At 40.4% G+C, this 22376-nt stretch overlaps 1 protein-coding gene across 1 annotated transcript; it reads right to left on the bottom strand.

Moving 5' to 3' along the window:
* Positions 1 to 7343: 7343 nt before the first annotated feature.
* Positions 7344 to 16317, bottom strand: LOC134188501 (complement C2-like). The gene is made up of 9 exons (XM_062656663.1): positions 16151 to 16317; positions 14411 to 15021; positions 14028 to 14333; positions 12897 to 13058; positions 12652 to 12831; positions 12409 to 12585; positions 10955 to 11026; positions 8413 to 9102; positions 7344 to 8336 (listed from the first exon to the last, which is right to left on the bottom strand). The coding sequence occupies exons 2-9, from the start codon at positions 14760 to 14762 to the stop codon at positions 7507 to 7509; spliced, it is 2769 nt and encodes a 922-aa protein (XP_062512647.1). The 5' UTR covers positions 14763 to 15021; positions 16151 to 16317; the 3' UTR covers positions 7344 to 7506.
* Positions 16318 to 22376: the final 6059 nt, after the last annotated feature.

The following is a 22376-nucleotide window of genomic DNA, read 5'->3' as shown; positions in this document are numbered from 1 at the left end:
GGGTTCACCTGGACACACTGGCCCGTCTGGTTCGCGAGGGTTTAAAGGAGATAAAGTCAGGATTAAATAGAAATACAGAAGCGTGATGTATTACTTGTAATTCAAGTTTTGTGGGGTTGTGGTTACCGTTAGGGCCCACGAGGTTTAACAGGCCATAAAGGAGAGAGAGGACCTCAAGGAATTGCGGGACCTGCTGTAAAACAACTATTTCATTTATGTTTAATCATTTCGCTATATATTATTGTATATACTTTTAGATCGATGAAGAAACGAGAGCGACTATGAAGGTATGTTGTGATCCTGTTGATGCGTTCAAGATTCAACTGGCTTCTCTGGAATCCAAGTTAAACACGAAAGTAATGGATGTCAAATTGAGACTGCGTGGAGAAGAAAGTTTGATTTTATTTGTTTAGATTTCTGCTTTAGAAAGTCAAATTCGGGTGCGTTGTATAGCTTACAACTATATGATAAAAGTTGTTTATAAAGTTTACTTAATTAATTAATAAATATATGCAAAAGTCAATCTTTCCATCTTTGCTTTTAACGATTCTGTAAGTGTATTTGCACGAAATTGTTGTTATATTGTCTATTTGCAGGATGTTGCAACTCCTACCCAGCCAGCTGCTCACTTGTCTGGAAATGGGAACAGGGGTAGTTTTAGTCCAGGTCATTCCATTTGAATTGGTTTTATGATGATGTCATTTTCGTTGATAAATTTGTACGTTACTGATGTTTTTTTACTAAATTGTAGAAAATCCTGTAACACGTTGGCGCACAAGCAGCGGCTCAAATCTGTTTTCTCCTTTGTTACGTGGAGGAATGACTTACTCCAATGGATACCTTACTGTACCAACTGACGGCGTCTACTACGTGTACGCTAAACTGTTGTTCGGAAGAACGTCTTCTAGTTACCGATTTAACTACTTCTACATTGTGGTGAATGGCGTTGACAGTGCTCGTGGTTACCATGAGACTCAAGATAACGGAAATGTTTTCAGTGTGTACATTGGCAGGATAATCAATCTGCAGAAACGAGACAAGCTAGCTGTTAAAACAGTAAGGACGGGCGGGATAGAATACGACTCTGACCACTCTTTCTTCGGTACGTTTCGAATCATGTGATTGACATGCGTTTCTCCATCGTCTTACATCACCTAAAAATCTTGATATTACGTAAAGTTTTGCTAGGTCGTTGCAAACTGTAAAGCAGCTACAGTGTTTGTTATCTTTATAGCGCAAACTGCAGGGGTTTGCATTCAAGTGTTTTGTTTAAATTGTTTAGCCAGCAAGCACAACATTTGTCACAATGTCTATCTACAAATAGTAAAAATAAAAATCTGTTTTCTGTGTATTTGCGTCTCTGCATATCAAATATTTCGATTCATATATAGTTTGACATATTTCATGCGACTTGCTCGACATGATGATCGAGATAGTGGCATTACGTGACGTCAAAGATGACATGGTCTTTGCGTTTGAAAAGGGAGGATGCAATTGGCAAATTTGAGAATAAACGGTTGAGTGACTGGCATGAATCATCTTCACGTCGACGTCGCCAGCCTTTCGTGGTTGGGAACACGGACCGCCAGCTGCCATCGAAGTCAATAGATTTGGATCGAATACATCGAAAAGCGCTAGAATTTTGTCAAATCTAAGGCAAACAGAAGCAGTAACTAGAGATAGGTATAGGGTTTTTGTATGCATATCATAACTGAGGTGTCCGTTCTTCGCACAGAATTAATCAAGAGTGCGAAGTAAAACCCAGAAAGACAGTTAACAGAAACTCAAATACGCAGTTAATACCTAGAAAGCTTCTTCTTCAACTTTGCAAATCACCAGGTATATATATATATATATAACTTTGCCGCAACTGGACAAACTTCGCCAGACTTACTGGAGGGAAAGTCTGGTCGCGATGCGGGGATCGAAGTCCAAGTAAGCACATGTGTGTATACCGTACCGTACTGCAGGAGACGGTCATCAGACCGGGACTCCGACCCTCGGCCTTTCATGTTGGAATACCAACGAAGATATGCATGAGTTGGAGGGTAAGGGACAGCAAATCGCTTTTGAAGCTGAAGATTGCAATTGTTACAATGACCGCTACACGCCTACGGTGTCAATTAAATTTGGTGCTTTGTGTGTATAACTCTGCCCATAGCCACAACGCACGTTAGCGGTAACCATAGCGCTCACGACTCTGGGTGGGGTCAACTAATCTATCGTTGTTAGAAATATTTGCTTTCTTACATTTGTCGGATCTTCAACGTCTAGTGTCATCAGGTAACTTCGCCGCCAGATACCTTCACAGGACAAGCTACGCCAGACTTGCCGGAGGGAAAGTATGACCCCAGCGCTAGAATCGGAGCGGCAGTATGCTCATACATGTACCATGCCGTCCTGAAGGAGACGGTCATCAGGTCGGCCGCAAGGGCGTAGAGTGATATGGGCTAGACCGGGCTATAGCCCATCATTTGTAGGAGTGTTCATAATTTTTGAACTGTAAATACGTGGTAGGAGAAAATACTGTATATAGTATATACACCACCATTTTTCCAGTCTGGGTCTGCCCCTGATTCTACCGTATTAGTCAATTAAAAGCCGATAACCGTGGGCGTGTCTGTAAAAAGTGAGCGCTGCCTCGTGAATTGTTACTTCCATTTTTAGTGGTCACGCTTTTCTCTTGGGCCGGACTCCGGGAATTTCCTTAATTAATATTACCAGTCCCAAGCATGGTACTGTGCCAACTATCATCACCTACCTGACGATATGTGGCATTTCCATGCACCGTAAGAAGCTGAAACAGCAGCCGTTTATTTTGTGTTTACTATATAGTTGTGTTATAATAAGACGCACTGACACAGTCTGCTTCTGGCACAAAAGAACAAACATTACAACGTTTCTGCAACACATGGCGATATGTTACAAATGGTTGCATGGTCAGTAGTCTTCATTGCTTAAGTAGCTAAATTAATTAAGTTCTGTCTTTTAATTTCATATCGTTTGGACGTTTAGAAAGACTAGGGTGTTGCAGTGCGCTTCCGGGTTTTGATTCAGTAAGCTCAATTACGATATACGTGATCACGAATTACCATGCACTAACCAAACTAAAAGTAAAACATCTGTTATTCGTTATTTTCATCTTTATATTATTTTCCGCAGCAAGTCACCTAATACGACCACGCCTACAAGCACCCGAAACTGCAGGAATATCATTTTAAGAAATGCAAATGCATATCATATAGACAAGTAATACAGACTCTTGCAAGATTATAAATCCACCCTACTCACGTGACGGACAAAATGTGTGAATGGTGTAAAATGATACCAGGAGTTCCTTTCATGATTACTTTGAACTACCAACATATAGCAATACTCGTGTTCTTAGAGTTAGAGCTACAACTAAATAATTTTGTTCGTCTTTCACTAAAGAAATCCAAGTGCGTTTGTCTGGCAGTAAACCACAAATGTCCAATCTAAACAGTTTCCTTCGTATGCTTTCTAATACTGAGAGAACCTAACATTAAATTCATCGTTAAGTTGCTATAAATTGCCGTTTCGTCTTTGTTTGGCAGCAAATGAGCAAATTGTTTATGATGTAACAAACTCATTCTTATGATCTGTAATTGTTTGAGAAAACAAACAAAAGCACTAAATCTATGCACTAATTATTACAAGACGCAAAACTGTTGGCTTCAATGTTATTTCTTACTGTATAACGTAGAAATTCCTAAATTCTTTACTTCCGGTTATATTCTGTGATGGCTCAGAATAGTGCAAGTTGAGACAATGGCGCCAAATTGTCCTGTTTCTATACGCTGTTGGAGTTCACAGAGCGGCGAACGTCGGCAACCCTACAGTTCAGTTATAATTTTTTTCCAATTTCCGTCCTTGAATTGATTCTTTGCGTTGTTCGTGTGTAATCATGCCTCAAGGAAAGTAGTGCAGCCCCGTGACTCTACAAGAAATAGAAGTCCATCTTGAGAACGAGTTGTCAGAACGTGAAGTGGCAGGAGTTGTAGGAGTCTCTCGTTGAGTGATTCAGAATGTCATCAGACGCCTTCAAAATGGCAGCATCAACTACAAAAGAAGACCAGGCCGAGGTAGAAAAACAACAACTCGAACTGACCAACATCGAATTTGCTGTTCTTCGAGATCGCCAAGTCACTCTGCGAGAGCTTCAAGCAGACTTGACTGTCGTGACTGGCCAACCTGTGTCACATTCTCTCATTAGTAGACGCCTGTCAGAGAAAGGTCTCAACGCTCGACGACCTCGTAAAAATCTACACTGCGTTTCGACGAGAGAGTCGCTTCGTGCTAATGACGTCAATGTTCTTGAGTGGCCGTCTCGCTCTCCAAACGCCTCTCCAATAGAACATCTGTGGCTCTGGCTGAAAGTGAGGGTAAATCGTCTGCACCCTCGAACAACAGCCGATCTCTGGGCGGCGGTGCAGACAGCGTGGGCGTCAATTCCTGTTGATCTTGTACAGACTTTAGTTAACAGTCTTCCCCGTCGCGTAGAAGCGATACGTAGAGCTAAACGCGGTTGGACGAAATGCTAGAAAGTAGTGTGTAAATATTAACGAGTTCTTGCTTAGAAACCAATTACACTAAACGCCACAAATTTGTTTACTATGATAAAATATTCACTTTACAGCACATGCGCAGACAAGATTTACGAAGATAATGATGTTTTCCCCAACTTGGCAACTTTAAATTCTCTAGTCAAGGTGTGAAGGAGATTGAATTTAGACTTAGATAAACAGCAAATAATTTTGTAATGAAAATATAACTTAGAAGCTTCTCTGTGACTAACTAGACGGTCAAAAACACAATAAAATGTACAACAGGTAGGGTGGATTTATAATTATGCAAGAGACAGTAATTAATAACAGATAATATAAGATATACTGTATACCTATATAATAGACTAAAAATATACACCTATAAATTATTTGTAATGCATATATTAAATTTAACAAAAATTGTTAAGACAACATCGAAATGTGCTCTTTTATGAGTCTACACAAACAGCACAAAGTGCAAGCAACTACAACTATATTCTATTCTAGATATGCGACAAAACCCTCAAGAAGTATGCACTAGAAATACTCTACCAAAGTGTGTGGCATCTAGTTCAACTCGCTTTTTCTCAACGCTCCACCCCCATTTCACCGTTCACCTCCAACACTAGCGGTTGGTACACCTACTTAATTAAGTATAGGTATTGTGATATCGTCCACAAAGAGCCCGCTTACCTGTTGCTGGCTTTGAGACAACATGACTGCACACTGTCAGTAAGATAGTAATATGAAGAGGTGTAAAGTTCCAGCATTTGCTATTTTGTGGTCTCGGATCTAAAAAAAGGTTGCAAGTTCCCACGGTGAGTAGATTTGATGGTTCTAGGTTGTATGGTTGTTCGCATGCAGCATCGAGCTGCTAGCCTGCCTACTGGGCAACCGTTTGCCACTTGCACGTTGAAGCGTTGATTTGATTTGCATCTTTCGTAGAACGTGATGTCAGATATGCACACCCAAAATCAGTATGTAGTGACCGTTTTATAACGCGCGAGAGTACGTAATTATATAATATGTTAAGTTGAGTCAGACGGCGATGGTTGCCAACAACCAATAAAGCGGCTAACGTTGAGCTGCTGTATCGTTGTATAAGTCAATTTACGTAGTGTTATTGTCTATACAGTTTACTAGAGTTAAGCTCCACTAGATGCAGAATTTTTACTTTATCCTGTGTCTTTGTTTATTAAAAGTGGCCGTTTTTCCTTTGATCAAGGTGCCAGTCTCTAAAACGACAAATTTTTGGCAGTTGCTAATATTAATTCTTTTGGCTTAATTATTAATTGTCTAGCAACGGTTGTACAAAAAATCCTACAACCAATTCATCAATTTAGGACTTTGCATGCCTGAGCCCGTGATCTCAATTTCTCTTCACAACAACCTCCATAGACTATCACATTATTATCTTACTGACTTAAAGAAACAGCTACAGCTAAGAAAGTGATGACAAATCCTTGGGTGATACGTGTGCCAGGTTGGTGTGTCCTAACTGCCTTTATAGTGTCAATAACATTAAAACCAAACTTTCTAATTGGCAGATCTTGATCAACGAGCTCGAGTCGAAGACGCTGCCAAGCGTGCATGGAAACGGTCATCACAACATGCACGCTTAATTGATATCGATGTCAGCGTCTTCTATAAAATGTTTCCAATTCTAGTCTATAATAGGAAAAGACCCATTGACGACTTCATTGGTCCGTTTTGTGGTATTAAAGTAATACTCATCTCTTCTGAAAGCAGCTTACGAACATGATAACTTTCTATACTAGCTTGCTGAACATGTAGACCATTTAATATCGCAACGGCGTTCACTTGCTCTCGCAACTTTGTCTGCAACCTTTTGAGTAACGAATGCGCACAAAGGTTATTCTTTAGCTAGCTTGCAATATAGCATAATGCACCGCAGTGTTTCTACTTGCCATACAGTGACTCAACCGATACCGTATCTTACATACAACCATCTCAAGATTCTAGAGATGATTGACTTTTGAAATAAAACTTTCAGGTTAATCCTAAAGTGCCAATCACAAAACGCTAGCAAATAGCCATACCATGCCATCATTGTCGTCAAAATAATGACTGTAGTCGCGCTAAACGCCTCGCCCAGCCAGACCCCCAAATGTATGTAATATTATATGTTTACGTATGTATATTACCTTGTAGCTCAATCGGTGCTTGTAAAAGCCATGGAACCTTGGGTCAGAAGTTCAAGTACGGGTTAGGCATGATCGTAATTCCTTTAGACAAGGAACTTATAAACAGTTAACTCTTTTGAACAAATGGCTTTTTGACTGTGCTTTGAATTTAGGATCAACGGCTAATGTACTGATGGGACCTCCCGTGTCCGCTCCTCTGTCGTCGCCGTTGCTCTGGCCACAGTAGATCGCTGGAGCAGACTCAGTGTTCTACAAAATAATTAAGTGGCGCACAGGAGGATTAAGAGAGACTTGTCCTGGAAATAGCAGTCTCTGACGTTTAACGTTTGCATACTATTACCAGATATACGCAAACGCCAACGATAAAAATAGGCATATATATATATATATATATATATATATATATATATATATATATATATATTACACACGTTATTATTATTAACATTTCTGTTGACTACTACGTTCCGACCTCCACAGCTATGCATAATTGCATGTACAAGACTAGTATGAAAAGTAAACAGAAATTCAGACGGCTTCTGGACTGTCTATCAAGTTGTGTGTACTGTATATGTCGAGAATCGTCTTGCAGAACACTTTGCAGTGGTCACTTACTATATCATGTACATCATGAAACGTCACATCCATACAAATAATTGCTTACATCAACTCTTGCAAAACGTAGCAAGCAAAACACAACACATCTAGCGTATGCAATCCATTTCTAAATACGCAAAGCAGGCGTATGTGTTCATAACTTCACATCCACTGGTATTCTAGCTGCCTCTAACGATACTGTTATTATTGACAGTTGGAATCACAACAGAACTAACAAACTTCAAAATATTTGTGTATACACCGTGTCCTGAAAAGCAAATCTTGGAGAAGCCAAAGCTGACTATTCCGCAAAGAAAAAATCGATTGGTATTGCTGTTCTGACACATCATGGGACCTCCACTATCTCCTTTGCAAGCATCTGATTGATTGCCTCGAGCACATAGCATACTGTCTGTAAGATTTCCGTACAAATAGAGTTGATCGCAATGTGATTTATTTTGAATAGTAACTGTAGTCTCTCTCAAAACGGCAGATAACGCAAGGTGAGATGAAACGTATCTTCCCCATCCGATAACAATAGCCCTCCGACCGACATAAAGGTTTGAAGAGTTTTGGTAGTAAATGGGATGCTGATGCAAACAGATTGGTCGGACAAATCTGTTCAAAGTAACGTTTTTGTTTAGAGGTAGCAAAGCAAAATCATCGTTGTGAGTGACTGGGTTAAATGCCTTAGTTATTATGGCTCTGCTGACATTTGTCATGTAAGTCTGTTCGTGTGGGTTGTTTACATACAAATATTGTTTGCCAAGTTGAACTCTCATTATTTCTTTAGAAGTTCCTCGGTCATCAAAAACACAATGAGCGGCAGTTACGATCCATCGGTTGTTAATAAGAGAACCTCCACAAATAAATTGCCATACTGACATTGAATTGAATTTATAAATGGCCGCCATCCATGGCCATGCACCATGTGCCGATTTATCTCCCGCGTATATTCGAGAATGAAATCCAGGAAACCCAGAGATACCACATTGCTCGGTTATCGGCTCTGTCATGAACAAGCTCCAGTTAGACAAACATTTTAATAGATCTCAAGCATATATAGAGTAAATTAGCTTTCTTACTTGGAACGATGCTTAACGTAAAGTTGCGAAACAAGCGGAACGATTTGACAAGGAAAACGTGTCTGTGACTTGGTGAAGAAGCAAGAGTGTGTAACTCCACTTTATTAACATCCGATCCTATTCCAAAAGCGAATACTTCTATTACGTTCTTCTTTAAACGTTTGACGGTAGCTGCAATGCTCGGACCCATGTTCCTATAACCGTCGGTTAACAAGATCACAACACGCTTTGTATATGCCAATGATTTCTCAGATGTCTTGAACATTTCTATTGCCCGTAAGAGTGCTTGACCAGTATTAGTACCGCCGTCGTTCTTATAAACAAAGTTGCTAACCGAGCGATTGAAGTCATCGAAATTGTCTGTCAAATTTGAAATGATGTAAATGTTATAGCCAAATGCAATAGCGCCTACATTCGTACGCAATGGCGAAACGGGAAAATATCGAGCAACCATATTTGGAAACGGTTTTAAAGTTTTTTCAAATTGTCGTCGAGTAATGCTTGCTGATGTGTCCATCACAAAAATTAGATCTAACGCAACGTTCATCCCTCCATCACTGGGCGAAGTTAACTTGCTTTCGATCTGGCCGACAGGTTGAGCGGCAGCTGTGAATGTGATTAAACGGTTGAAGAAATTGTCCTGAAAGGATGAAAGTAAATGCCTTGCATTCTTGAAAGTTGTAGAAACAACTGCAATCAAGGCAAATACACACCATTTAGGCTTAAATTATTCAGATGTAGCCACTACTAAAAATTTTCCAAAGTGTACATTGCAAAAGGATAAGCTGTAATTTACTAACATTTCAATTACACTTGATTGCTTATCCAGGATAAGCTTATACGTATTGACACCGTTTTGAACAAGAAACTCGATACTGAACATATGCTACTGTATACTGTATTGCAACAAACCTCAGTACACGACCATCGTTATATATACAAGCATATTACGTATATGACAACTATATTATGAAGTGCCATGCAGACGCCACGTTGAACTGCTAGTAGAAAATCCCTAATATATAAAATCAAAGTAAGTCTACTAATATTTATGTGCCACCTAAATGTACACTCAAACCGTATCATCAGACACGTTGGAGCTCACCCCTGTCTATACATAAACGTAATATGTCCGTATCTCAAAGAAACAGTTCGATATCAAGTGGTTTTGCGGATAATAGTGTTGTATATAAGGACTACGTTTTTCGCTCCAACCAAATGTCGACATGTTAACTTTAGATTTGTCCGCTACAAATGTCAGCGCACACCACTTCCAATACCCTTGGCATTTTGCACCTTCTTTTCCAGAGATAGCAAAAAACACTATAGTTTCTAAAAGGTTAAATACATCCATGTCCTTAGAGTAAATGTTCGGTAAAGGGATTGTGTTTGGATATAGAAGATCCAAATGGAAAATTGATATGGTAAATGGATATGGCAATCTGGATATGGAAAAACCCTAACCCTTAACCCGAACCCTAACCCTTTATCGTAACGACAGTTTTTTGCTGTGCAAAATTGGACATGCGGAATGCCTTCAATGGATATCGCAGTATACCATTTTTTCAAAAAAGTTTAGATTAAGTTACCGCAACATCTTGCTTGGGTACAATGGACTTATCACTGTGCTAAAAAGTTCTGGCTTGTACGCAAAGGTCATGGACTCTGCCGCAGGAGCTCAACAAGGGACAAACATGGGCATCTTCTCTTTTCATGAGTGTTGATGGATCTCTTGAAAACCTTTGGTGATATTCCAGGTCTCATGACGCAACTGCGGTATTTTTTATTAGGGAACATTTATTGGTACGAAGATGCCATTAAGAACCTGTGGGCATCCCTATCAAAAATTGCCCTGTATTTTGCATCTACGTTAATTTGAATGAATGTGAAGTTGAGTGGCCCTGGGGTTCAAGACTTTTTTTAAACTTGACCGTTAAGCACGTCGAGTTTAAATGAGAACTCTCACCAAAATCAACAATCTCTCAAATGAAAACTGTCACGCCTGGACACAACTCCTAGTAACCGTTTACTGCACACTTCTACCATAAAGAAGAAATAAAGAATTAAAATTTTTTGTGTAGGCGTGTTTAATACCCGTATGTTTCTTTCAGACTAAATCATTGCGGTTTAGCAAGGAAGACCGATACCTGTGAACTTTTCAAGTTAAAGATTGTGAGATATAAGGTAGCTAGTTGTGATTTATTGATTAAAAGTAAACTAGGACCCCAAACTTACTGTAATGTTTTTGTTCTTTATTATTTGTTTAGTACACTTGTTAAACTTAATTAGTTAGGGTAGTACTGGGTTTCTTTGGTTGGTGTTACTCTTGTGAACCAAAAATGAGTGCGATTTCTCAGTCTTTTAAGCTCTGTTTTGAAAACGTTTGTCATGTGTATGAGACGTTACACATGAGGTTGGCCTCCTCCAATTAGTCGGCACTCCACTCAGCGCTGTTTTTTCATAGTAGCGGTTTTTAAATTGTTTTCTGCTGTCATGGCAGAGTGCGGGTTCTTCATTTGAGCAGATATTGCCATAATTATACGAATCTGAGGTAGACTCAGACGAGCTTGAAACTCTAAGTGCAGAAGATGATAGTGTATTAGATACTGAACATCTAAAAAAATCAAATGAGGCACAACACAGACTAGTGTTCATGTGGACACTGCAATGCAATGAGTACAGTCAAGGAGTGCCTTTTTTTCAAACTTCACGATTAGCAAACGGACTTTCACAACCTGAATTAGTTATGAATTAGTACAAGTTATAGGATTCCAGCATATAGGAAGTAACACAAAAAGATAAAAAACAAAAGTTCCGTCTTTGCTTCCTCGATTATTCTCTAGCTTCCTCCCTCTCTCCATCCTTCACTCTCTCGCTCTGTTTATATATATATATATATATATATATATATATATATATATATATATATATATATATATATATATATATATATATATTCCTCACTTCGGCGTCCCCTCCACAACCCTTTGTCTATTGTACCCTAACTATCCCCCGTCTCCCTCCTCCGTTCATCCTCATGTTTCATCTACTTTTCCTTCCTTCTTCTCCCTCCTGTTTATCGTCCCTGTGTCTCTCTAGATTCGTGTGTTTTGTAATGTTCTGTTGTGTGCTGTGTGTGTGTGTGTGTGTGTGTGTGTGTGTGTGTGTGTGTGTGTGTGTGTGTGTGTGTGTATGTGTGTGTGTGTGTGTGTGTGTGAGTGTGTGTGTGTGTGTGTGTGTGTGTGTGTGTGTGTGTGTGTGTGTGTGTGTGTGTGTGTGTGTGTGTGTGTGTGTGTGTGTGTGTTCCCAAAGGTATGATGGTGGTACATGGACTGCGTTACGGTTCCTGTTCGAATTGAAGTCCGGCTTCTATATGACTTCTGCTACTCATTCCTCCATCCTTTTTCTACTTAACATCAGAGTACACAGGAGCCACACAGCCGGCGTAATGCGACGTTATTCGGCCACATGCTTTTATTACTCTATGCAAAGCACCCGCAATTGGACTCACATTGCTGTATGCGCACTGGGTGCTTGCAGCCCGTGCTGTTCTTACGGATCTTCAATACATATGGCTGCAAGCAAAGCTATGGATTGCTTCCGTTTCACGAAGACATTGTCAAGCAAGAACTAATATCCTGTAGTTACGACAAGCCAACGAAGTGATCAAACATCACCGGAACGAAGACTACAGTTTGAGAGTAAGCAAGTCATTTCTGGAGCTAAACTGCTACATGCGAAACTCGCTGACGTCCGCCATCTTGATCACACATGACAACATGAAACCGGAAGAAGACAAGATACTCGCTGTAGATATAAGAGCTGAACAGTACTAGCTAGTGTGCGTAGTGACTCTAGCTAAGACACGCCATCAGATGGGCGGTTTATGGCTTAAGGGGAGTGCGTATGTGCGTGCGTGCGCGTATGTGTATGTGTTCGTGCGTGTGTGTGTGTATGTGTTACATCTTTTTAAATAGATTTATACTCAAAACTAACCTTGTCTGACGCAAGTAGGAATAGCTGGACTCCAATTTCTATTTTCAGTGCATATAGCACGCGTTTCTCCCACTAGCCTGTAACCAATATTGCATGAAAATGTGACCGTACTCCCTAGCATGACATCCGTCATCAATGTCGCTCCATTCAGTAGATTCGGCCGAGAGCACCGAATAGCTACAGTAACAACAGGTATGGCTGCGATCGCTCAGCAAAAGAAGCACCTTTTACAATGCAATATACCCATACAACTTCTTGGATGTTGAACATACAGCCGCCGTCCACTACTGGAGCACATGGCTTGCAAAGTGCCGTCAGCAGAGTAGCCTGTGTCACAGACCAACATTACTACACTTTCGGAGCCATTACTCTTATAAACAAATCGTGCGTTACGCACTGATAGCGATGGAAAACACTGCAGTTCTGTAACACAAACACAAATGAATACTGCACAATTTCAATTCGATTGGAAATGTATTTTTCTCTACCTATACACGCAGACTTTCCACTCCAAGTTTGAGAAGATAAACATTCTCTTCGGTTAGAACCGACGAGTATGTAGCCTGTGTTACACATGACTGTCACGACTGTGCCTACGTTCGTATCGGTAGAGTTCACTTGACCGTAAGGAATATAAAGACTTTCACAACCTGATATAAAATAGGAGTTTACACATTCAACACACTAATGTCTATTACGCCACGTATATATACATGCACACTTCATGCACACCAGCTTCATGTACATCTTTCATATTTCAGCGATTGCGGGAGTCGCCTAAATTAACCTTCATTCAAAAAGTCAAACCATAATGAGTTAGAAATTTATGAATGAACTGCAGTAACGAAATCCTAGTAAATAAACCAACAACGCATGTCAGATATCATATGCTTTCTGTTAAGCGAAATGCCACAACACCTCAATATGCCGAAAAATTCTTTCCTAAACACTAATTTTTAGGTCGTCCAAAAGCATCCGAATTGTTAGGTAAGCTAGTTCGGAGTTTGCATTCAGCAACTTTCAGCGAAACGGTACAGGACTGAAACATGCCTAAAACTGTCTTACGTATTACAATGATGTACCTTAAGGTACAGATGGGTGTTACATAGTATATGATAAGTTTGAAAACCATTCAAGCACAACGGTTATGCCTATCATGCTTCTTTATTATATCCTAAAAAGACATAATTTATACAAAACGCATCTCTATTCAGTGGCGAATCCAGAATTTGCAATATTGGGCGTTGGTCTATTTCCTTAGCTAAAATTAAAACAAAACTTACAGTTTGGTCAGCTAGGGTTGTTGCAGAAGCTCCGTCTGATCAAGGCTATGTTCTTGATTTGAGCTTAAGAACCTGAGTAATTTTTATTACACCAACGTCCTTTTTCCGAAATGGAGTAACGTATGCTACCAAGCAGCTGTGTTCTCGTGTCTGACAATTTGTTTGCATATATAGTTCCAACCTAAGCTGTTTTAGCTAAACTAAACACTTACAATAGTTGTGCAATGAGTACTAAGCATTGGCAGCCTACAAGCAATGGCTAAAGCTTAACAGAAGACAAGTGACTTGCGCGCGCCATCTGGATCAGCTACTGCTCAACAAAAACTAAATATTTACTTTCAATTGGCAAATGTGGAACGAGAATTTGAGCTGAGAATCGCCGAAGGCTGTCTTCTCCGCTCCGAGAACGTGACGTAAAATGCAAAGTGGTAATAGAAGTAAGAACAAATCTAAACGGTAGCAGTCGACCCCGCAACGTCGCATTGAGTTGTTTACTTGACGTTACTACCACACTGTCCAGTTCCTCCAAATCAAAATCGGTGAAGTCAAGATAAGTTGGCTGGGATGATAAAGCACACACAGTCCACATTCTTCTTGTAGATACAGGATAAGGTTGAGGATATTCTGGAGAAGTTATGCGATCTAAAACATTTACAAATCTCTACATTGATTTATAATCAAATTAACTAACAAACTTGACATTGTCATATACATCTTACCAATACTCTTAAAAGATGCAACAAAGTCCGAGAAGTCTAGTTGGTATGTGCTGATATATCTAACGAAAAGAGATTTACTGCATGACACGACGGATTCGTTTTCGTAATTTCCATCGAGCAACGCAATGACAGTCCCCGACGAATCTCTATCGTGAACAGTAACAAAGTCGCCAAGATTTGCAGTGTGCAGCGTGTGAAAATTAACGATCATTTTAAGACCAATATTGCCTCGAAGATACCATCCGCAATCGCTATAGACTTTGGCGTTGCCATGTCGAAACCATCCGCTAGACCCGACAAGATATAATGGATTTCCACTGCAAGGATCTACAGCTAACAGAAAACGTAACATCAACTATACCAATCACAAACCATATGCAAATAGCACAAACAAACAATCGCCATGTAAGTTCAAATTATCTTTGTAAATGCCAGCAGACAATTCATACTGGAACAAACAGTTTCTCCACTCCAAGCTTTCGTAGACAGACATTTTATCCAATTGGAACCGACGAGTTTGTAGCCTGGGTAGCACTTCACTGACACGACTGCGCCTACTCTTGTATCAGTAGAGCTCAGTCGACCATTAGAAATACGAAGTCTTTCACAACCTAAAAACGATATATACTTTAGCAGTCTTCATGCATACATAGAACTTGACATCACGTTTTCTATAAATTTTAGTGACGTATTCAAAGGTATTTCAAGCGTTTTCATTAATACAAAAATATTAAACAAAAAACAATCTACTAGTTAACTGAAGATAATTACAACTAACCGACTTCTTGTAACTCATCGCTCATAGATAAAAATGGTACACTCAAAAATTGAATATGTACACAAATGTTGAATATGAACTTCACCAATATTCCCAGCTATGATTTCAGTATTCAAAAACACATTCAACGTCACAATTACCGCAATGAATCTTAATAGATCGTTTAACATACCTCTATCCACATGCATACTTTGCTGACAACGATGAAGGTTATCAATTACTTGTTCCTAAATTTCTGTATTTCATAAAGATTCGTTTAAAGAGACTAATTTTGCACTAGCAAATACCGCCGAGACAGAATGGCACGTGCCCCGTTTGAAGCTGTTTTTCATGATTTTTGTTCAAAATGTTTGAGGCAAATGATGCTGTAGCACAAAGTCCTCAATAGCTGTCTGGATAACAAACCTTTTATAACTGACAACGAATTGTCTCATGTTGATATTTCCTCACAAAAGTACTCTTTTTGTGAGGTCATTTTAGAGTATTCGTTGCTACGCTGCCGAGAAGGATTTTGCGTTGATCTCCACTTCTTGACCGTGATAAAATCTAGCTTTGCATCAACTTCTACACAATAAGGCTGGACCAGTGGTCACAATATTGACGCTGACATTCAGCTGAGCATCAACATCAAAGACACCACCTTGACACAGGCAACATCCTTTGATGCTAACGCTGACGCTGACGCTAGAATAAGATTCATTTATTCCAGCGTCAGCATGAGAGTCAACCTAGGCGTCGGGGTCAATATTGTGAACCAGGCTTTTGACAAATAGGAGTAGGGGGCGTTTATATGTAAGTAGTTTAGTTCATATGGTGGTTCACATGCAGTCTGAACATTAAAGGAGGACAGAGCCATATGTCATGAGTTTTGAATCCCCGTCCAGCAAAGATCCGCCAATGTGCTCCTCTACCATAAGATTATAGCTGCATACACAAATTTAACTTTGTAGTCATAGAATTACCTTGTTTGACGCAAGTAGGAATAGATCGACTCCAAGTTTGATTTGAAGTGCATGTAGCATTTCTTGCTCCCACCAGAGTGTAACCAATATTGCAAAAGAATTCCACCGTAATTCCAAAAGTAATATTGGTCTTCGTGAATGCTCCATTAGGTAGACTCGGCACAGGGCAACGTCCAACTGCAGGGGCAACATATTTACTGTAACATGTTTTATAAAGAAGTAACGTCCAAAACATGATATACTTAAACATTTCGTTGGACCTCGTACTCCTACGTATCGCGAGTTGGGATAGACGTCATTCCAGTAACAAGAGAGGACAAATTGCTTAGCATAGCCGTCTACGTTGGGGTGAGCATAGTATCCTTTGTCACATACCAACTTTCCTTCTACACTTCCGCGGTAATTTAGAAAATATATAAACTTTCCGTTGCTGGCCGATAGTTGCGGCAAACAGCGTTGTTCTGTATATAACAAACGCAGATGACCAAAATGCAAAGTTCAATTTACTTTTGTAAATATTGTCACATTTACCTTGACATGTTGTGTTTCCCCCCCAATATCCACCCCAGGCTTTCCAAGGTAAACATTCTCTCAGGTTAAAACCCACAAGTGTGTAGCCTGCGTCGCACTTCACTGATACGACTGTGCCTACGATCGTATCAGTGGAATTCAGTCGACCATTAGCAATGACAAGACTTTCACAACCTGCAAGAGAAAGACGATGCAACAGCAATTTACACACGTACCACTGCAGCATGTAATACGCAACGCATATAAACGTGAACGCATTTGTAAGTGGAATACTTGGATTTGTAACTAACTACATGTATATAACCCAACAGCACATGTCAAACATTATACAACTCTTTCGATCATACGTTAAGTATTTGCCTTTTTGGCAAATTGAGCGGCTGGCTGCAAAGTGTATCTAACTGCATGAAACATTACCGTTAAATTCAATAAACTATATTACTAAGCTACGTACTAGGCAGTCCTCAGCTTTCAGTAAAGCAATATATACAGTAAGTGTTGTCACAAAAGCCGTGTGACTATAATATACCCCAAAATAGCAGATACACATGTTCAGCTGCAGCCCTTCTCAGTTTCTCTGCGTTTCTTAGGCCAGGCTCAGTCACGAGCCTCAACCAATTCCGGACGACATGACACTGCCCACAAGATTGCATAATAGACATCTACTTCTCCAAGGCCCTCCATTTGTTGTATGTCATTTTGTTCTAAAATCTTCTTAGAATCTATTCCTTTCTCGTGTGATTGACTAATGCGAGTTACAGCATGACCGGTTGTATGAACTTGTTCAAACTAAAATGTTAGATTGCGTTATATTTTTGGTCTCTATTTGTATTGTCTCATACATTTGGTTTTTGAAAGTTGACCAAGATAAAATATCTGCAAATTCCGGCTTTCTAAAGACCAGCAACATTTATTAAAGACAATAGTGCATGTATCTGTCAGTCTGTTGAAGTCAAGTACAGAGCAAAGGCGTGGTGATCAGACTGTGATAGAAATAGCACATTAATTAAAATTTAGCCATATTTAATTGAAACGGCTAGTAATATCTATAACAAGGACATTGATCTTTAATAACATAATCGAGGCTTAATCGACATTAGCTATGTTTTGCATACTATTTGGCTAAGATCAAAAAATAGATCCGCTTTTCAAGGAACCTTAAGCCGGGTTTGCATTAAACACGCAAGAACTCACTTGTCTGCGTTTGTGTCTTGCGTCTTTGCGTCTTGCGTCTCCTTGCACCATTTTTGTGTGCACATTAAACCTGCGTTTACATTAAGCTCGTTTGCGTCTTGCGTCTCCTGGTTAGCGCGGTAGCCTTTCGTGACTTGCAACGACGTAATATAACGCACGATAGACATTGCAATGTTTTACGAAGAAGCTGTTTTTACTTGTTGCAACACCAATTTTAGCGCTTGTCCTGTGTCGAAAACTACAACAGTGAAAGGGAAAAAAGAATGGCTTGCTTCAGTTCCTGTTAAAAGGTTCCATAATGAAAGGAGCCTATAACAATTTGACACAGCAAATGAGTCTCGGTAATCTAAAAATACAATGAGACAACAAAAGTTCTCAATTATTGTCCTTCCTTTAGAAAATACGGGACTCATTACACCACGAGTGAGGTTGAAATGGATAAGGCGAGACGCAAGACGTAAGAATAGAAAACTAGTCTATTTTCTTGTCTTTCGTTACGTGTCCTTCCGTCTCTGGGTTTTACGTTTGGTGTCTTACCGGGAACAGACACTCGAGTACGTAAAATAACGCAAGAGAACGTAAGGTGCACGTAGAAACTCCTTATGTCTGTAATGTAAACCCTGCTCGGCTTTAGCAAGTGATGTCTCCATTCAGATCGCTACTGTACTTCAATAGCTTGAACCATTAATGCACATCTGCGCTATTTAATGATGATTTAGCATTCTCTGTCTGGACGCAATTACTCAACGCTAGTCACTAACGTATACTTACTTCGAATATGTGACGGTGAACCACCAAACTGGACTGAAAATCGTCGAACACTCTTTCCTTTCCTCAGACTGCCCGAGTGAAACAATATCGACGTCGTGGATGTAACAACTAATCTGAATGGCGGCAATCGTCCATGAAACGTTGCACGAAGACCTCCAACCGACCATACTGTCACATTGTCCGATTCCTCCAAATCAAAGTCTGTAAAGTCAAGATACGTTGGCTGCATTGATAAAGCACACACTTCCCACACTCTTGTTGTCGATACGGGATAAGGTTTGGGATATTCTGGAGAAGTTATGCGATCTAAAATGTACAGGAATCTCTACTAAAGTTTTATTAAAATATTAAACATGACATTCATCACTTACCAATACTCGAAAAAGACGCAGTAAATGCCAAATTGGACGCTCCGTAAACGTTGCTATGTCTAACAAAGAGAGAATTACTACAAGATACGACGGTTTCCATTCCTTCAAATTCATAGACTCTAGCAATAACAGGTCCCGACGAGTCTCCATCGCGAAAAGTAACAAAGTCTTGCCATTTTTTATTGTTCTGTATGACCAACATGACCATCACTTTGAAACCTACATTGCCACGAATTTGCCATTGGCAGTCCCGGTTAGAGGCATCGTTGGCAAGTTGAAACGTCCCGTTGAAACCAATTAAATCCAATAGATTTCCATTGCAAATACCTACAGTAACAAATAAACTGCAACAAAGAATATGACTACACCAAACACAAACAGTGCAATCCACTACCAGTAGTTCCACCTTGGAAAACTCAGGGGCGTAGCCAGGCATGTTTCGACGTTGCCCGGAAACCCCCAAGAGGGTGGGTGTGTCTACTGCATTGCGTAAGCCCCTCTTCCGATTCGCGAAACTGTAGGTTTTAGAAAAACAAATTACGATGAAGAAGCGAGAACAGTCGTTGCTACTGTCACCGTCGTTTGGTTTCGTCAAGACAACGGAAGATGAAGCTGAAACAACAGGTAACTCGTTTGTTGCCTGTATTTTGCGCTACTAGGTTATTTGTAGGTCAGTTGTGAAGCATGCTCTATGGGCTAGCTGACCTGCACTTAATTCATCAAATAGAGTTTGTATCAATCTTTGTCGCAACAGGCCTCAGCAGTCGTTTCCGTTTGTCTTCCGCGTCATCTTCCGTACTTTCTCGACCGACTTGCAGTAAACATGCTACCCCGGTTCATTCAGCAGCCTGCTGCTCCCAGTGTAACAATTGCCCTGACCTAGGAAGGTACAGTACGGATTATCTTTGCTCACTCACTGATGAAAGGAAGTACTGGCTTCTCACTAACGCCTTCCGGCCAACTTTCGCATTCAAGTTTCCTAGCAAGAAAGAGTACGGTAAAACCAGGTCATTTCAGCGTCCATGGTTAAAAGAGTACCCCTGGTTGGCCTACTATCGGATTTTCGATGGGAGCTTCTGTGTGAACTGTGTTCTCTTTGCCAAAGGCCGCTTGTACCTTGGACAGTTGGTAACAACTCCAATGACATGTTTTACTCGTGCAAAACAAACACTTCAAGAACACAATGTGCAGGCGACTCACAGAGTAGCAATGGAGGATTCTGCAGCATACATAGGCCAAATGGAGGACGGACATTCGTCTGTTGAGCAGCAGTTGCAAACTCAAGCTTTCGATGTCATTCAGAGAAACAGAGCCATTTTGAGGAGTATTCTCAAAGCAGTTATATTCTGTGGTAGGCAGAACATTGCTCTAACAGGTCATTGTGAGAGCAAGCTTGCAACAGATGAGGAGTCTAAGCACATGGGCAATTCTTGGAATTTTCAAGCACTCCTTCGGTTTGGTATGGATGCTGGTGATCAAATTCTCAGGGAGCACCTTGCAACTGCGCCTAGAAATGCGCAATATCATTCTCCAACTATCCAAAATGATTTAATTGCAGCTAGTAGCCAATGGATACAGAAAAAAATTGTTCAGGAAGTTAAAGATGCCAAGTTTTTTGCAGTATGTGCAGACGAGGCTGCTGACGCGGCCAACATAGTCCGTCGGCCAACCCCCCAAAAGACGCTTCTTTATGAAGTTGCGTAGCCCCCCAAGCCCGGAGAAGTTTTGATAACTCTAAAAGATAAAGTAGTATGACAGAAGTCCAACTGCACTTGTTTGCCTCTCCATACCGGGGCCGTTAGGTAGCAGCACGTCAACAAAATTAGGGGCGTGGCACACACGTCAGTAGACCAAGCTTGGTAACTCTGTTGTCGACAGAGCACTCCAAACGGGTAAAAGCGCATCATGCAAACTACTGAGGCATAAAGCATCCATTGTGAACATGTTAGCTCGCAGCATTAGCCAAATAGCTTACGATCTAGTATCACACGTGATCACATGACACGCGATGACGAAACGTTTTGAGTTGTGCATCTGTCAACTTTTCTAGAGACCTAAACTAAACCAGATTGTTCATTAGCAGTTCAACTTCTATTGAGGCAGCAGTAGAACAAACTGTAAGCAAATAGAAAGCCGTACCAATGCGAAGTAGGCTGCCAACAGAAAGCATAGATGTCTCGGCAAGCAGGCATCACGTAGAATGAAAGCGCTGCACAACTACCTTGTTGTGGACTATGAAACGGTGTCTGCTGTTCTCCTACGAATGGAAATCAACGGTCTTTCTGTAGTACTCTTGTCGAACCTCAAGTCTCAGACACGTGGCCTCATAACCTCGTCGCTTTGTCATTTGGCTGCCTTCATAAGAGTCCAAATTATTTTCTGAACGTGTGGAAAACAAGTAACACGCCAAACAGACGATGATCTGCGTTTATTTACGTAACCTCATGTAAAGAATTGTGATGCGGGGGCGTAATGACTACTTCCGGTACCGTGATCGAAGTCTATGGTACAGTACAGTACAAGCATTCACTTCCAGATTGTGGTCTAGATCAACTTCCAGTTAGCAATATATAAGTAAGAGCTTTCGCCTAACTACATTAGTTTATGTGTGAGCAAACTACTTGTTGTCTCCTTTCGACCAAGTGTTCTTACTCAGCTCTAGCTCAGCTTTCAACGGTATCAGAGGTGAAGTTGTCAACTGAACAGTTATGTACCAAACCGAATGTCAGAGATTTATTGTTGCATTATTGTTGACCTTGGCAGATCTCAAATTCAAAATCATTTCGCAGTTTTGTTTTGAATATCATCAGATGTCTTTGCAGAGAGTAAAGATAGCAAAAATTGACTCTGAGCACTGCCTGTGCCATATTCGTCATGATATTACCGGTCCTCTCACGGCTCTTACACAAACCAGTTGGAGAACGTTGCAACATGCAGCAAGCATTCCCTTAGACGACGTCTTTACGGTTCCTCAGAATTCTTGCACAGATGAATCGAAACCGATAGGAGCTTATCACAGACAATGTTAACAAGCATACACGAACAAAAAGGCTTTAGACAAACTTCAGTGCAGCCGACATGTTGGCATCTTTGAAAGTAGTTTAGTAGCAGAGTCGCATAATATTCTTTGCAAATCCACAAACTGTAACTGGAGTCGGAAAAGTAGCTCTATCGTTGCATGACGAAGGCAAACTCAACATACAAACAGAAGAATATGAAGACGACCAAGACCTGCATTTAAGGCCAGAAGTTGCGGCAGATGTTTCGATATACCGACAACTATCGTGTTTCTCACAGGTACAAAAAATCGTCGCCGCTTCATCAACTGGACGCAAGTAGGAAGAAGTCTCTGAAGAGAG

Source organism: Corticium candelabrum, chromosome 13, assembly GCF_963422355.1.
Source record: "Corticium candelabrum chromosome 13, ooCorCand1.1, whole genome shotgun sequence".
Classification (NCBI taxonomy): domain Eukaryota; kingdom Metazoa; phylum Porifera; class Homoscleromorpha; order Homosclerophorida; family Plakinidae; genus Corticium; species Corticium candelabrum.
Note: the sequence above shows the minus strand (reverse complement) of the source record. Positions and strands in the feature narration are given on the sequence as shown.

Bases quoted from the DNA above. Each gene is read 5' to 3' on its own strand.
- LOC134188501 (XM_062656663.1), bottom strand. From the start codon at position 14,762: ATGTTACGTTTTCTGTTAGCTGTAGATCCTTGCAGTGGAAATCCATTA. The intron at 9,103-10,954 runs GTATAATTATGG...CCTTGATTGCAG, and splicing joins TCTGAGTCTACCTCAGATTC to TTGTTTCTACAACTTTCAAG. The intron at 8,337-8,412 runs GTAAGAAAGCTA...TGTTCATGACAG, and splicing joins TACGTTAAGCATCGTTCCAA to AGCCGATAACCGAGCAATGT.